Below are 15,551 nucleotides of genomic sequence, written 5' to 3'. Positions count from 1 at the left end.
GGGTCTTGTGTGGGTCTGTGCTTTTACTTGGAGAAACCTCAAAAACGCCCTCATCAAAACATTACTAAGCTATACTGTAACATCATCTAAGGAGTGGAGTGGAAGGAAAAGAAGCATCAGCAAATGCATATTCTGGTTGTAGATGCTACAAGATATTACAACTGTACCAAGAAGGTGCCCGATTATGTATTTCAGGTTTCAAAACCAGAGATCTAAACACAGTTCTTAGCAGCTTAATTATGCTCATAGTTATTTTTTTAAAACCCTGGTTTAATGTAGGAAGGTTGCATAGAAGGCAATTGAAAATAAAACTGGACAACATAAGTCACCAGGGATTTGAGTTCCATAAACCTACAAATAAAGATGCAGCCATGGTATGATCATCTAAAACAACCTTGCTCCAATGACCACCCCATGTTAAACAGAAACTGTTCAATGAAACATTGCCATGTCTTTCAAACATGCAAGCTGAAGCTTCCAAAGAAAAGCAGCATTTCAATGTGTGACTGCAGCAGACTGCTTGCAGTTATTACTTTACCACTGCTTTCTAGAAAAGCAATAGCTTAATTAATTGTTGTAACTTCCATCAGTGCCACAGTGCAACCAAAATTTGGTCCAATAATGGGAACGACTGCGGAAAACTTTCCACTCTTGGGATACTACTTTGTTTATCAGGGTGTTGTTACATACTACAGCTTGCTTAATTCAAAGTAAACATGCAATCTGCTTTTCTGCAATCAGGGATAGTTCTTGAATTGCAGCTTCAGCAACAAATAACCTGGACTAGGAATTATTTATTCCGTGGCACGGGGGAAGCCCATATGCTTGTATTCCTCACATTTTATTAACATACATGCCTCTCAGGCTATAGCATGACACATTGCTAAGATCTAAGCTAGCAATTTAACTTAGAACATCTCTCATGCTTTTGACATGCGGACCACATGTCACAAAATGCTGCAGTTCCTACTACATCATTATGTAGAGCATGACAGTCAAGTTTATTGCAGTGGCAAGCTGCAAGTTCAGTGCTTGGAAGCACCCCAATTATATGATGTCAAAGGCTATGTGCTGCTGACGTGGCAAAACTGCAAATGTCTTTCAACCCTACATACACAGCACTGCACTGTTCTAATAATCTGCTGACACAGGCGTGAATCCCATTACATGCTGATGGCCCATACTGGTAACGTGACTTTTTTTTCTAACACTGCCTTGGGAATTCGGCACAGACTACCTTTCTTCCTCCTCCCCTTCCAAAATTATACACCAAAATCCTACACTTGTTATACAAGATTGCTACTGATGTTGCAACATTTACTTCTAAGGAAAATAATAAGACTATGTAAAGATACAAGATTATTTTAGAGATCGGTGCATCATGGCATGTATAAAGCAACTTGAAAATACTCTGTCACTTAATAGCCTGACATGAAGAGGCCAGCTATAGACTAAGTATTGACTCTGTATTTCTGAACGCAATGTTTTCAGCTTCACAGCCAAGTTTCTATAAAAAACCAATTTGATTCAAATTTTGCTCCTCCTTAGAGATTTACTTCAGATAAAATGTCAGTACTTCCCCCCCATGCAAACAGCTCTGTCTATGGTCTCCTAAAAGTACTTCCTTTCCTGAAAGCAAAAACACCATAGTCTCAATTCACTAAATATAATCACAGGCCTGTTCCTAATTTCCAGGGCACTCAGTAATGGCAAGCCTTTTTGATCCCATGGAGAAAGCTGCAGAGCTAACAGTTTTGACAGCTTCCCAAAATGCAGTCTTTAATATACAGTATCTTCATCCTTACCTCGAAGACATTTGCAAGCTTGAAAGAAATATTTATATCATTTCACATGTTGACACTGTGGATTGCAGCAGCAAGACAGCAAGACTTCCAGCTGCTCCTAGGAGAGGGTTTACATTAATTCATCAGAGGTGAAGGGATATCCATTTGTCTCCTCTGGACCTCTGTAAGCAGCTGTAATTCCAGGGTAACTGAAGTAGCTTGTGGTTTCCTAACTTGCCAGGAAACATACAATTGTAAGAAGAGTTGCAGATGAGTTATGCTAAATGTTTGGTATTGTGACCTGTGATGCAGCACAAAAGAATGGTTGTTGTTGCCTAAACTTTAATGGAGTTAATCCTTCCAAATGCTGACAAATTACTGCCTCAGGCCATTTAAAAATCACATTTCTAATGCAATAATCCTATCTGCATTACAATGAGTTGGGATGAAATGATTAGGTGCCTGAGATTTTTGCACAGTGAATTAAGTCACCATACAGACTGGCCGTGCTTGTTCACAAATTAAAGGTCTGGACGGAAATGAAATTCCATTATTCTGCCACTTGCTAAGCTTTGAGGAAGGGTTTATTACTGTCCTGTCTCTACTGGGGATGTTTCTAAAGTAGCTACAAGCTAAAAGAAACCTATTTTTCATTAGATCAGCTTCAGGGCTTTCTTCATTATTAATAATTATTAGTCGAGTCTTTGACTACTGAACACCTCTGAAATAGAAACAGCTAATTCAACAATATGCAAGCAAAAAGTGAGATAAATGTCAATAAATTCATGAAAAAAGAAGACAAAACTGTACCCTGAATGCAAGTCCTCCCCTCCCCCTTTCACAGACACACTGTGCTAAACCAGAATTTACCCAATTCTTACACTCAGAAGCAAGGACTTTTTAGCTCGGAGCATAGTCCAGAATATAAACCACCTAACAACATCAGTGCTATCCATCTCTAGCATTTAAAATATTATCCTTACATCCTCACCCATTCACAACATGCTCAAGCAGATATTCATGTCTACACATTCAAATTACCTCTTGGTTTAAAGGCTGTATTCAGGATTTTTGGAATCCTGTACTAACAAATCTATAATCGCCAGCTTGAGACTATTTTTATTAGCATTCAATTGATTATTTACACACAATATAATTTGATACACATAAATATAGCAACTCTTCAATTAAACTTAATGATCTTTTTTGTCGGATGCCTGTGAGGTTAGCATTCCATTGAAGCCAGAGGATATCACAGGTTTGAACTCAAGGCAACCAGATTTCACACAAATTCTGATAAACAGGGATGCCATAAACTTCTGTGCTAGAACCTTGTCTGATGGCCTTCTGAAAATATAGCCTAAGAAAAAGCTTAATTTTAAGCTTTTAAAATTTAAAATAACTAACAATTTTTGAGACAATCCTTATCATCATGCAAATGTTTGATGCTGTAACAAAACCCCCACAAACAATGGCCACCAAATGCTCCAAAAATCCTTTCAGTCACAAACTGCAATGTGCAACTATACCCACCACTTGTGCTCGTCATTTCCCACAGGCGTGCTTCATGTGGGGGTTACAATAAGATTTCATTCTCATAAAAAAATAACCCCTTGTATGCAGATAATTGCTGTACATCATTAAGTCACATCTGTATCACAAGAGGGGAAAAAGAAACAACAAGCTTTTAGCACTTTTCTTTTTGTAATTGGCAGGGAACCTGGCATTTTGAATGGTTAAAATAAAGTAGCACAACTATAATTATATATTTTGCACTTTTGTGCCTCACCAAAAAAAACCCCTCAAATCCCAAGTTTTCATCCTGTTGATGTATTAGGAGAGAACGCTTCTATTTAAAACTGAAAGCTCAACACCTCAACACTAACAATGAGCTAGTCAGAAGCAGTTTGCTCTAGGTTAAGTGTGGCTTTTTCTGTATCAAATGAAAAGCTTCAGTACATAGTTTCATGCATAAAGCCTGGTCTGTTTATGCAGCAATTAAGTATACTATTACACTTTGCAGATATACACAAACCTTTACATGATTACACACTGTAGAAAATATCAATGTACGTTCACATTCTGGTAAGTTACTGCAAATTCCAGTATCTGCTACTAGATACATGTCAAAACACAGATACCCTCATATGCTACTTGTTCTGCAATGCACAATACCCAGGGTTATATGCATTTCTAAATACAGTATAAGTGTGAAACAGGTGCCACAGACTATATTTATAATGCTAATGAAATTTCTAGGCTGTTTTCAACAGCACCAACAAAAGTCATCGTGTAAGTCAGCTAGATCTAGCTGACTAGAAGATGACTGAAAAATTAAATGGAGCATTTAAAATTTATCTAATAAAGGCATATTGCCAATTAGCTGCGTCCTACGGGGCACCACAGTCTTGAATTGCAAGATGCTTTGCAAGTTCTGAGGGACTACCCAGAACCAGGAAGTGCAACTCTTCTTCCACTGAACTCAATGGTGGGATCAATTCTAGCCCTCCCCCCAAAAACCTATTCCCATAGCAGCAATCAAGAGTAAACCTCACAGGACCCTGAAGAATGCCAGCAACATTAACACAGCATGGTAGACTCCAGCCTCACTCCAAAGTTTTCCCCAGACGCATGACAGTTTCCACGTTCTTGCAAAAGACCCTGTACATCTCACCCTCAGAGGGCAACCCCGGTGCATTACTGTGGCACACACCTGCAAAGGCAGCTCACAGGCCCTGCTTTCCCCTAAGCAGACACTGATAAGGCTACCCCGTGGATGCCAGCAACAACGAACTTGCAAGACCAGCACAGCATACCCGATCCAAAGAAGTCAATGGCACTAGCCATGATATTTGTATCCTATATCACCTAGTCCAAAGCCTCACTGTGCTCGGCAGCGTCTGCTGAAGGCAGAAATCACAAGCCCAGAAAGTTCTTAACGGTTGTAAATAAGCCAGAAAGGATGAAAGAAAAGGATGCTTCTGCAAATAGCCACAGGCAGGTACCACCCATCCGTGGAAGGGAACTGTGTGCAAAAGGCTGGAGTACTTCAACAGCATTGAGCCTGCAAGTACTATTAAGCAAAGTGAGTAGGGCAGAGGGTCACAACAGCCCGCAAAGACCACCGTACTTGTGCCTCTTTCCTTCCCCCTAAATCCACATCTACACATTGGATAGCAATGGCTTTGTAAATGGCACTACTACACAACCAGAAGGTTTGGAAAGGAGCCGTTAGAAGAGAAAAAGCATAGGGTAAGGGGGCTAAAAATGGAAAAGGCTTACTACTGACGTGAATAAAGATTGGCCTGTACAACACCATCAGCTAAACTACATGAACAATAGAACAATTAACAATAGGAACATGAGGGTAACATCTCAGGAAGGCTAGTATGGGCAATGACAACCACTATTACAATAAGAGAAGCCTGTACAAGTCTTTACGTGACTGCAAAATCTGTCAATTTCTAACACTGTGCGAGGGATATAAAGCCTTGATGCTTATGTTTTATCCTCCCTACACCCCCAATCTCAGTTATTCTGATGGCTGCCATATCCATGTCAGTTATTTCCCACCTATACCCACAGCTGGTAATGACTGCCAAATCACACAGCCTGAAATTTGTGAAGATTGTGGTACAGGGCCACTTTCCAGGGCATCAACCATGTATTAATAAGGTTAAATTGACTATTAATTTTCATGGTTCTACCTTTCCCTTTTCATGAGTAATTCAGTTAAGCCAGCTCTTGAGACAAGGTAACAACCAGCCCCTTAGTCTTTTGTTCAAGAGAGACCAACTCCCACTCACATGGTACATAAATAAATAATGGAGAGTACAACACAACAGCAATACCAGGGACCCTTTCTCAGCAGTCAGCTCTTTTCCATGATACCTCTTTATCGTAACCACTAATGAAAACTCTTTGAAGTGGAAGAGTAAATATTATCATTTGATAGTACCTGGACCCAACAGGGCAAACAAAATTGCATTGTATTACATTCTGGGAGCTGTGGACCCATTCACAATACAACACTCACAGGGTTGCTATGGAGGAGCCCAGTGCTTACTATTTTGGTAGCACGTGGTCAGCCAAGGGCTGCTGGTCATTCTTTTAGGGCTGTTAGCCTTAATCTTTATATGCACAAACAAGGAAAACAAAAAACAATGCCAAACAAAAGAAAACCACAGAATTTCAGAGTATGCCTTTGGAGGTACCAGATTCCCCAACAGAGGCAGAAAGCAGACTTCCAACTCTATCCATGATCAGTCAACTCTTAAAACCTGAGGCCAGATTTCAGAAATGCTTGCATGCTCTTTAGGCACAGAATTATTCAAGCCAATACTCAAGGTCCAGCAGCTTCAAGTATTTTTAAGTCTTCTTATTGGAAAAAAAAAAAATTAAAAAATTTAGTGCTGTGTAAGAGAGAAGCATCACCAAGTTGTCCTTACGTTAACGACACCCTGAAGAGCTGGGTTCAATGCCACGGGCTGCCACAGCCTCCCTGGGTGACCTTTGGACTCACGCAGCATTTTAATGCCTCATCTGAACCTGGAGCTACAAGCAGGTCTCTGCTGCACCTGGCCCCGCAATAGAAGTACAAACCACGGGCATCAGACCGTACACACCTTACCACTAAGTTGGCTGCCAAATCTCAGGTTATTTTGTAAATCCATCCTGTAGGGATCAAAGAGAGCAAACGGGGAAGGGACCAATGACTCCCATGTAGCATTCCCGCCCTTGCTTGCCCCTCACTGGGAACAAGTACGGGGAAATAACAACACAAAACCACCGTCAATGCAATGAAAGAGGGAGGCAAGGAGCAAGCTTGAGGGACTGTCACAGAGGCCCCCCCGGAGCCTGGCAGCCCTTCGGAGACGGAGACACCTTGCTCCACACGAAGCAGGAGGAGAGGATGGGAAAAGGGAACAAGAGCAAGAAGGAGCGAACCCAAGTAAACCCCAAAACGCTCAGCGATGACAGCGGCGGAGGGGAGCCCAGGTGGCCGGCAGCCCCAACGGGGAGCCGGTCCGCAGCCCCACCGGCTGTGGGGGTCGCTCCCGGGCGGCTGCAGCCCCGCAGCGCGGGCAGCACCCGCGCCTCCCCGCTCCGCCCCGGCCCCTCGCTCACCTTGCTGCTGACGGGCCCGGGGATGAGGAGCTTCAGCGCCTGCCTCTTCAGCTCCGCCAGGCGGGCGTTGCAGTGCTCGCACCAGACGCCGCGGTCGGAGCCCGGCGAGGAGCCGCCGCCGCTGCCGGAGCCCGGCGAGCCGGTGCCGAAGCCCGGCGAGCCGCCCAGCGAGCCGGGGGAGCTGGTGCCGATGCCGGGCGAGGCGGGTCCCGGCGAGCCGGTGAAGGAGCCCGGCGAGGAGGTGCCGGAGCCGGGGGACGGGGTGCCGGAGGAGCCCAGGGCAGAGCCGGCTCCCTCCGGGGCCGGGCGACTCCCCGCCCGGGACTCCTCGTACGCCTTCCGGTACCAGCTCTCGGGGGAGAAGGGGGCGGCGGGCTTGGTGGGGGAGCAGGGGTCGGTCACCTGGAGCGGGAGAAGGAGCAGCGGGTCAGGCAGGGAGGCCCGGCGGCGCCGGCAAGTTTCGCTCGGACGCTCCGCGCCCGCGGCGGCCCCCGCGCCTCGCCCGCCCCCGCCCCGCACCGCGCCGGGGAAGTTGAGCGGAGCCGGGGGGGCCATAGCCGGCGGCGCCGGTAACCGCCGGGCGCGGGAGCCCCGGCACAGCGGCGGGCACCGCTCCGAGCCGCCCCTCCGCCGACAACTTACCCCGTATTTTCTGCTCCGCGCCGTGACCGCAATCCTCTCCTTATTTCCAGCCACTGAATTCATGGTGGCTTCGCAGCGCGGCGGGAGAATTTCCTACAGGTTTCCCAGTCCGCATCCGAAGGGAATCGCCGGTCCCGGCAAGTCCCCCGCGGAGCGGGCAGCCTGCTCCCTCCGCCGGGCGCAGCCGCCGCCGACGGGATCGCTCAGCCCCAAAACACCGTCAGTTCTCGGGAAAACGCCTGGGGATGGGGCTTTCTCCCGGTCGGTTTTTCCTCATTGTCTTCCCTCTCATTCCCCTACAACCCGTGTTTTCACAGGAACAGCAACATCCAGAGCAGGAGCGTTCCCCCCGGCAGGCAGCGCAGCTCTGCTCCGCAAGTGAGGCGAAGCATCCAAGGTAGCTTTAGGAAGGTGGAGAAGGGAGCGGGAGCCCCGCTCGCCCTCGCAGAGGCGCTTTCTGCCTCCGCTACAGCGGCAACTTGTTCCCTTCACCAAGGTTTGTAACTGAGTTAAAAGAAATCCTCCGAAAATATCGGGATCCAGGCTCTGGGAGGAGCCTCCGCGTCCCTTGCAGCCAATATCCTCCTGCCCATTTGTGCCTGACAGTTTTGCAAGGGAAGGAAGAGCCGGGCTGCGGAGCCCTGTGCGCTCCCCGGTCAGCGGCGGAGCTGCGGGGCCGGCGGCTGCGAGCAGAGTGCCAGAGCCTCCCCGCGGGTCTGCGCCGTGCCTCGGCTGCCAGGAGGGTCCATTTTATTTTGCAGTATTTCTTGATTGACGTCTGTGATTTCCCCCCTCTTCTTGAAAAGGGCGGGCGGGGGGGAACCTTGTTGCTTCCACCGCAGTTATTGGTTAGTTGCCTCTATTCAGGGCTTTAATGAACATGATTTCAGAAGTGTTCCCAATCCTCCCTAAATAACTAGGAAAGAAAAGCAAGCTGTATTTATGACAGTCACTGGCATCTCTTTTCCACGTTGTAATTTTACGTGTATTAATTTAACTTGCAGTCAAGGGCATAATAAATTGATCTCTTAACAATGAGATTCTACAGACTTGTGTCCCTATTAATCTTTCCCCTCTAAGTATGATTTCTTTTTGCGGGTTATGTGTAGCTGGTTACAGATCCCTTTTTGTTTCAAATCCTGCAGATAGCCAATCAGCTCTAATAAATCTTCCTCCTCAAAAGAAGTTGCTTATTTTCTCAGAAATGGATGCAATAAGGAGCTAAATGCCATGTCCCCCGATAGGGTCATAATATGGATGGATTGATGCAATTGAGAGGGCAGAACACACGGGGGACTTGCATCCACCTTTCCACCCTCCTGTTGTTACTTCCATATAAATGTACCCTTCCAGCATCCCTAATGTACCTGGGCTAGGGTACCCATCCCTAGGGTACCCTGAGCAAGGAATTTCCCAGTGCCTCTCTGTTTTCACAGGTACTCTGCCAGTAGAAAGGTGCTCTGCTGTGTTTTCACTTGACTAGGTTATCACCCTTAGACTGGAGCAGCCATTCTTGATCTGGGTAAGAAAGCTTTACTGTAAAGCTGACACAAGCGATGCCACCCTAGGTAGTTAGGCTGCACCAGTAGCGCCTTATGCTTTTACATAGGTGCCTCCAAAAAGCTGACCAAACGAGCAAACAAAGGAGATGCACCCTGGCTCCTACCGCATGTTAATGGGTTTCACATAAATCTACACGCAGAGATCCCGTGTTTTGTTCTGTAGACAGACGTGATGGGGATGACAAGGTAATGCAGGAAAATACCGTGCAAGTCTACAGCAGTAGGGAGCAGCTATACTCTTTAGGCCCCCAGACACTGACTGTAGGCAGCCACGTGCCATTTACACCACGGTGTGTAACTTCTCATTTTCTGGGCTCAGCAATTCTGGTGGCGAACTGGCAGATTTGCTTTGTTTTTCAGCAGACCTTTAATTACCAAGCTGCTAGCTATGCCTGCCTAACCACATCTGCGCTGTCAGTGATCATCATCCTGTGTGCAATGGCATGCCTACCTCGGGAGACGATGGCTATCCTGTGGGCAAGGGGCAGCAGCTCGACAAGTGTGCTGACAACTTCCAAACTGCAGACCAGGGCCCAGTCGGGACCGGGGGGCCGAGCTCTGCCAGCACCCCAGCCTCTGCTTTCTCCACAGATCCTCGGGCCCGAGGCCGTGTGCGGACCCCCCGACGGTTCAGGCAGGGTCAGCGAGGCAGCACCTTGCAGCTGGCTGGTAGAGCACGGGCAACAAAACGGCGTTTAAAGGCTGTATGTTTCCCAGCAGCCTGGCAGGGGGGGAGCGGAGGGAAGGAACCAGCCCGCGGGAGGTGAGGCGGGCACTGAGTGACCGCGCTCCTCCCCAGCTCCGGCGGCAGGTTCGGGGCGGGGGCCGCCCGCCGAGTCCCCAGAGCCACCGCCGCGCCGCAGCCAGTCCTCGCCGTGGGGCGAGCCACGGGGCTGACCGCTACACCGCCAATTTGCCGGCCCCCCCGGGCGGGAGCGGGGACAAGGCCCTACACCCGCAGGCGGGCGCTGGGGGGCGGCGGTGGGCGCGGCCGGGCGGGGCGGGGCGCGCGGCCCCGCGGCGTTGGCGGGCGGCGGGCGCCCTCTGCCGGCGGCGCGCGGGGCTGCCGCGGGGACGGTTGGGCGGCGGCGGCCGTTGGTGCCGGCGGTTGAGTGGGCGCGGCCGAGGCGCGCGGGGAGGTGCGGGACGGAGGCGGCAACCGCTCCCCCGGCCCCGCTCGGGTGCAGCGGGCGAGCAGCCAGCTCCGCCGGGGCACGGGATCCGTAACGGGGTGCCGGGGCCCGGCGGCGAGCAGCGCTGTCTTCAGCTGGCAGGCTTCAGAGAAATGCCTGCCATCCCTGGGGCGGGGGATCGGGCTCCTCCGGGCACGGCTGCAAAGGGCTGTCGAAGCGTGCCTTTTTCCAGGGCTGGACTCTTCCTTGGGTTTTTAGGATAGGAGACGTTGCAGCCCTGGCAGGGCACGGTAACACGGTTCCTCTGCCCCACTGCTCCCGGGAGGGTCAGGTCCTATCGGTGTGCCGACCTGTGCCGTGCTCCCCCAGAGAGCTGGGCCTGTGGTGGGTGCCTGCTCTCAGCCAGCTCCCGCCCACCTGACAGTGCTTCCCTGCGTTCTTGCCTACTGCCCGGCTGGGTGAGGGCTCCAGCAGTAGCCCAAACGACCTGGGTTCGTACCCAGGGCTTCAGGAGGCAGTGGCAGCCTGGGTGCCTGCCAGCAGCATGGCTGAGGGGAAGGTGATCTCTGGCAAAGGGGCAGTGGAGCCGATGGAGTAACCCAGTGGAAAAAAACGGATCCCATTGTGCTGGTTTTGGCTGGGATAGAGTTAATTTTCTTCACAGTAGCTAGTATGGGGCTGTGTTTTGGATTTGTGCTGAAAACAGAGTTGATAACACAGGGATGTTTTCGTTACTGCTGAGCAGGGCTTACACAGAGTCAAGGCCTTTTCTGCTCCTCACCCCACCCCACCAGCGAGGAGGCTGGGGGTGCACAAGAAGCTGGGAGGGGACACAGCTGGGACAGCTGACCCCAGCTGACTAAAGGGCTATTCCACACCATATGGCGTCATGCTCAGCATATAAAGCTGGGGGAGGAAGAAGGGGATGTTCAGAGTGATGGCATTTGTCTTCCCAAGTAACAGTTATGCGTGAGGGAGCCCTGCTTTCCTGGAGATGGCTGAACACCTGCCTGCCCATGGGAAGGAGGGAATGAATTCCTTGCTTTGCTTTGTTTGTGCACGCGGCTTTTGCTTTCCCTATTAAGCTGTCTTTATCTCAACCCACGAGTTTTCTCACTTTTACTCTTCCAATTCTCTCCCCCATCCCACTGGAGGGGGAGTGAGCAAGTGGCTGTGTGAGGCTTAGTTGTCAGCTGGGGTTAAACCATGACACCCATCCACATGGCAGGATCTTGAGGAGGATGTCCACAGCTTTCTCAGTCCTTAGCTGATGGCTAAGTTTGGTTTGATGTGGAGAACTAGGGTCATGAGTGGTGAGGAGGAAGAACATCTCCAGTCAGGAAATTAGGACCTCAGGACATGGTGAAATTCTCATTTGAGCCTGAAGAATCTCAGTAGCAAATTTCCATTTTCTCACCTCTCAGGTTTGGGGGAACTGTTAAGAAGGTGGCATTGAGAGAGCTCCTCTTGCAACTTGCAGTCTTGCATGATTTTATTGGCCAAGCCTGGGCGATGGCTCTGTTGCTGTTGGATCGGCTGTCCCTCCTCACAGGTGTCAGTATGCACTGACATTTTGGGTGACTCAAGAAAGGCCTTACTGAGTTGTGAAAATTTTTGAAAGCTGAGATATTCCAAATTCTCCAGTTTGAGGTATTGTACTGCTAAAATCTTTCCAGTTCTTGTTATTTTGTGCTGGCCAAAGTATAGGATGCTATGGTATCACTCCAGCAAGAAGCTCTGCTAGGAACCCTTTCTCTGGGCTAACACCTTCCTCTCTGAGAAACATTGAGGTACAGCCTTCTCCCCCCTCTTTAGGCTCCCTTGTGTGGAAGCTGATGAGGTTTCCTCTTACAACCCCTCCTGCCCTGTGTGTCACTAAGGGAAGACGATAGTTAGCAGAATCACCAACATGCCAATGACAGGCAACGCCACAGCTACCTCTCGATTTCAAGTTTACACATTTCTTCTGTTATCGTAACTGGTAGTCATGGGAATCTGCCTTAACCTTAGTCCTGGCAAATCATTTATGCTAGCGGTTCAGCAGTTAGACTAATTGTTCTCCTAACTCCAGACAGAGCTGAAAAAATGGGGCTGTTCAGACATTTATAAGTGGACAGGAGCCAAAGCCTTGGATGCAGGCGTAAGTATCAGCCAGAGGTCTGAGCAAAAGCTGGTCTCAAAGCACTGAGGATGGACTTTGATCTCGGTCTACATATTGCTCTTCTATGGACTGTTGTGACCTGTCTTTTAGCTAGTATGCAAACTTCCAGGTTCTCCGTCACACCACAGTGCGTTTGTGGTGGTGTACGATCACTCTGCTGCTTTCAGTGGATTTCTTCTGAGTATATCTCAGTGTGGGTGCAATTAAATCTGACCTAGAAGTTCAGCTTCATCACTCAAATCTGAGATGCTGGCACAAGCCCAGTTCTATCAATAAACAGCAGTTTATGAGAGCTGGAAATGTTGGTTGCATCAAAGAAATCCTTTGAGGTATTCACATTTATAATAAATCTCAGCATAAAAAAGGTGACAGCAACTGTAACTTGAAGAGTCGTCACTGCCTGCACAGAAGCTTTGTTTCCAAGTTTGGTGCTAATAAGTCTCAGTATCAGGTCTTACTTACAATTTTAAAAAGCTTCCTTGGGGAGATTTGAAATGCATGACAGCTCCGATACTTGCTTAAAGCTGCCTATTAATGAGCTGGAGTCCTTTGGGGGACAGGGAGGAAATTGAAGGCATTTGTAGTAATAGTGACAAAAGAATTAATTGTAAAGATAGAAACAGCTAATTATGAAGAGCCACAAATAAAATCACCAGAACTTTTCCAGTGTGGTATCTTTCTTCTCTAAAACCTTTCCAGTTCTTGTTCTTATCCCCTTGCCGAAGTATAGGATCGTTTCAGTGAAAAGCTCTGTTAAGGGCACATTAAGTCCCTTATCCTTTTGGATAGCACACACATCAGCAGAAACGCGCGTATCCACAGCCCGAGTATTCTGCAGGATTTAGGAATTCATGCAGTACAGGAGGAGATCAGCGGTATAGACCACGTTTGTACTTCCAATATTGTAGGTAATGCTCCTTTTGCAGTATCTATCTGGGATATACTATGCTTCTGGAGTGTGTTTTTCTACTTGCTCTTGACAATTGTTGAGTATGATGTCATGGAGAATTAAGACTGGGCATTTCCTCTGTATGAGTTGCCTTCTGAGGTATTTGCTGTACCACGATTTCTAAATCAGTCCCAAGATTTACCTTGTGTATCAGCATAAAAAAAGAGTGATGCTTGAAAAGGTGTACTTTCTTGCACTGCTACGGTCCCTAGTTCTGGGTGGGGTAACATGGACAGGGAACTCTCTAAGTGGTCCTTATTGCAGCCTCTACTTCTTGCTGTTACCAGCAATCTGCATCAGTACGCTTTAAATACACTCTTCCCTGCTCCAAGCAACAGCAGAGTTTTACTGTCAGCCTGACAGGGGTATGTCTCCCTGTTTGCTGAGCGTAGCCCTTTTGCCTCAGGGCCGTTGCACAGGTGTTCAGCCTGTACTTTCCTTGCTTCACTGAGAGCCCCCTTGAATCTCTCCATAATATAAAAGGAAGCCATTTGTGGCTTCCAAATTTGGACAAAGAGTCTCATTCTGTTGCAAACCAGTTGCCTTTAAATCTCACCCTTGCCTGATACCGTAAAGCAATCTGTTTTCCACCAAGGGCTGTCTAGTTGGATTTACTTTGAATGAAAATTTTTCTGTATCTCAAATGTAAAATATTTCATAGATTTTCTAGAAACTGCTTTCATAGTTTCTGCCACACAGCACTGCCTACTTTCATAAATCTTTATGTTCTCAGTAAAAATCAATGCCTACTTATTAATACAATATTGATATGTGTTTCATAAGTAATAAAGGACGCGGTGTCATGCACACACATATACTCACAGAGAAGGGTTGCATAGAGAAGTTTACAGTCATTTTATGCAGTGGCATGCATTGCAATGACAAGTCTGCAGCCAATTTCGGTTAAGTTCATAAATTCAAATACTGAAATTTGACAGAATCCCATTTTCTGTTACTCAGGCACAATAAGCATTCATTGCAACTCCAGAACTAAAGGCAAGCCTGAAAAATGTAACAAAGGGGGAGTAGTACCTGTGAAGCCCAAAGTGCCAAGCCCTAGCAGTGCAGATTTTACACAGAACAGCAACAGAGCAAGAAAATATTGGAGTAACAGCCAGAGTCGCAGGTTCCGAAGGAGAAAGATGCAAGCTGCTTCTTGCCTAGAAGCCCTGCTTGCCTCTACGGGCACGTGGAAAAGCCACCGACTGCTTGCTGTGCCAGGCTTGGTGGAGCCACCTCCAGAGTAATGCTCTAGCAGCACCCGGCATCTGTGGGGTTGTGTCGGAAGCCCCCAGTGAAAGCACCTGCGGGCTGCCTCGGCCAGCGGAGCCATGCTGAGGGGGCCCGGGGAAGCCTGAACTGCTAGGACCTGGCTCTGGCACACTGCTAGCGATTCTCCCCGAGCATAGCGACACTGGCTGGAGATACTAGAGGGCAAAGGATTCCTTTTAAACATTCCTCAAAGACTCTCCTAACTACCTCAGGGGCCAAGGAAAAATGTGTCTTCCAAAAGAGTTATTCTCAGTAATCTTCTTTGGATAGAAGAGGGGAGAAGATGGTATTAATGGTACTAAAAATAACGGCATTAACAGGAGGAATATAGGCCAGCATGTGCCAAGGTTAGAAAACAGGCAAAGTGGCTGCTGGAGGGTAGCAAGCACAAAGCCAACGTGCGTGCCTGCTTTGCCCTAGGAGCCAGGGACACAGGCAAGCAGTGCAGATAGCGTGGAAGGGGGTAAGCAGAGATAACACAGCAAAGTGAACAGGCAGCCCTGAGACACAAACGGCGAAGCATTGGTATCATCACCTTTTTATGCTCCATCCTTTCTTGTTGCAGGAGTAATTTACAGCAGCACAGATCAACAACAGAGCTGGCATCACAAGCACTAGTCCATCATGGTCTTGAATGTGTAAATGCCTTAAATGAAACACTATATAAAAGGTAGCAGGCATTTCTTTTCTGCCCCTCAGCTCACCTGAGGTGAACTGATTCAACTCAGTGCTCAAACAACAGAGAATTACATTCATGATAAGCTACGTTAGAGGTCTCACCCCAGTGTGTTCCTGAGATTTTGTAACGGTAGGCACTCCAGATCTGTGAGCATCTGTTTCATCTGAAACCCTTTTTCAACTCCTTTTCAAACATTTCATGCATTTCTTTTATCACCAAGTTTAGGGTTAAAAGTGAGCCTT

At 48.1% G+C, this 15,551-nt stretch overlaps 1 protein-coding gene and 1 long non-coding RNA gene across 4 annotated transcripts in view; one reads left to right on the top strand and one right to left on the bottom strand.

Moving 5' to 3' along the window:
• Positions 1 to 8,228, bottom strand: part of KIF26B (kinesin family member 26B) — a 312,433-nt gene extending 304,205 nt beyond the window's left edge. For all 3 annotated transcript variants that reach the window (XR_012774798.1, XR_012774797.1, XM_075496030.1), the window contains exons 1-2: positions 7,554 to 8,228; positions 6,912 to 7,313 (exon numbers count right to left, since the gene is read on the bottom strand). Coding sequence is in view for 1 of the 3 variants with exons in the window: in XM_075496030.1 (XP_075352145.1) it covers positions 6,912 to 7,313; positions 7,554 to 7,616 (465 nt within the window). In the remaining 2 variants the exon portion in view is untranslated. The remainder of the gene's footprint in view (positions 1 to 6,911; positions 7,314 to 7,553) is intronic.
• Positions 7,319 to 8,600, top strand: LOC142407037 (uncharacterized). Its single transcript, XR_012774799.1, has 2 exons — positions 7,319 to 7,772; positions 7,871 to 8,600. It is a non-coding gene; the product is annotated as an uncharacterized LOC142407037 (long non-coding RNA).
• Positions 8,601 to 15,551: the final 6,951 nt, after the last annotated feature.

Source organism: Mycteria americana, chromosome 3 (genome assembly GCF_035582795.1).
Source record: "Mycteria americana isolate JAX WOST 10 ecotype Jacksonville Zoo and Gardens chromosome 3, USCA_MyAme_1.0, whole genome shotgun sequence".
Lineage (NCBI taxonomy): Eukaryota > Metazoa > Chordata > Aves > Ciconiiformes > Ciconiidae > Mycteria > Mycteria americana.
The sequence above is the reverse complement of the archived record's forward strand: the minus strand, read 5'-3'. Positions and strand labels throughout refer to the sequence as shown.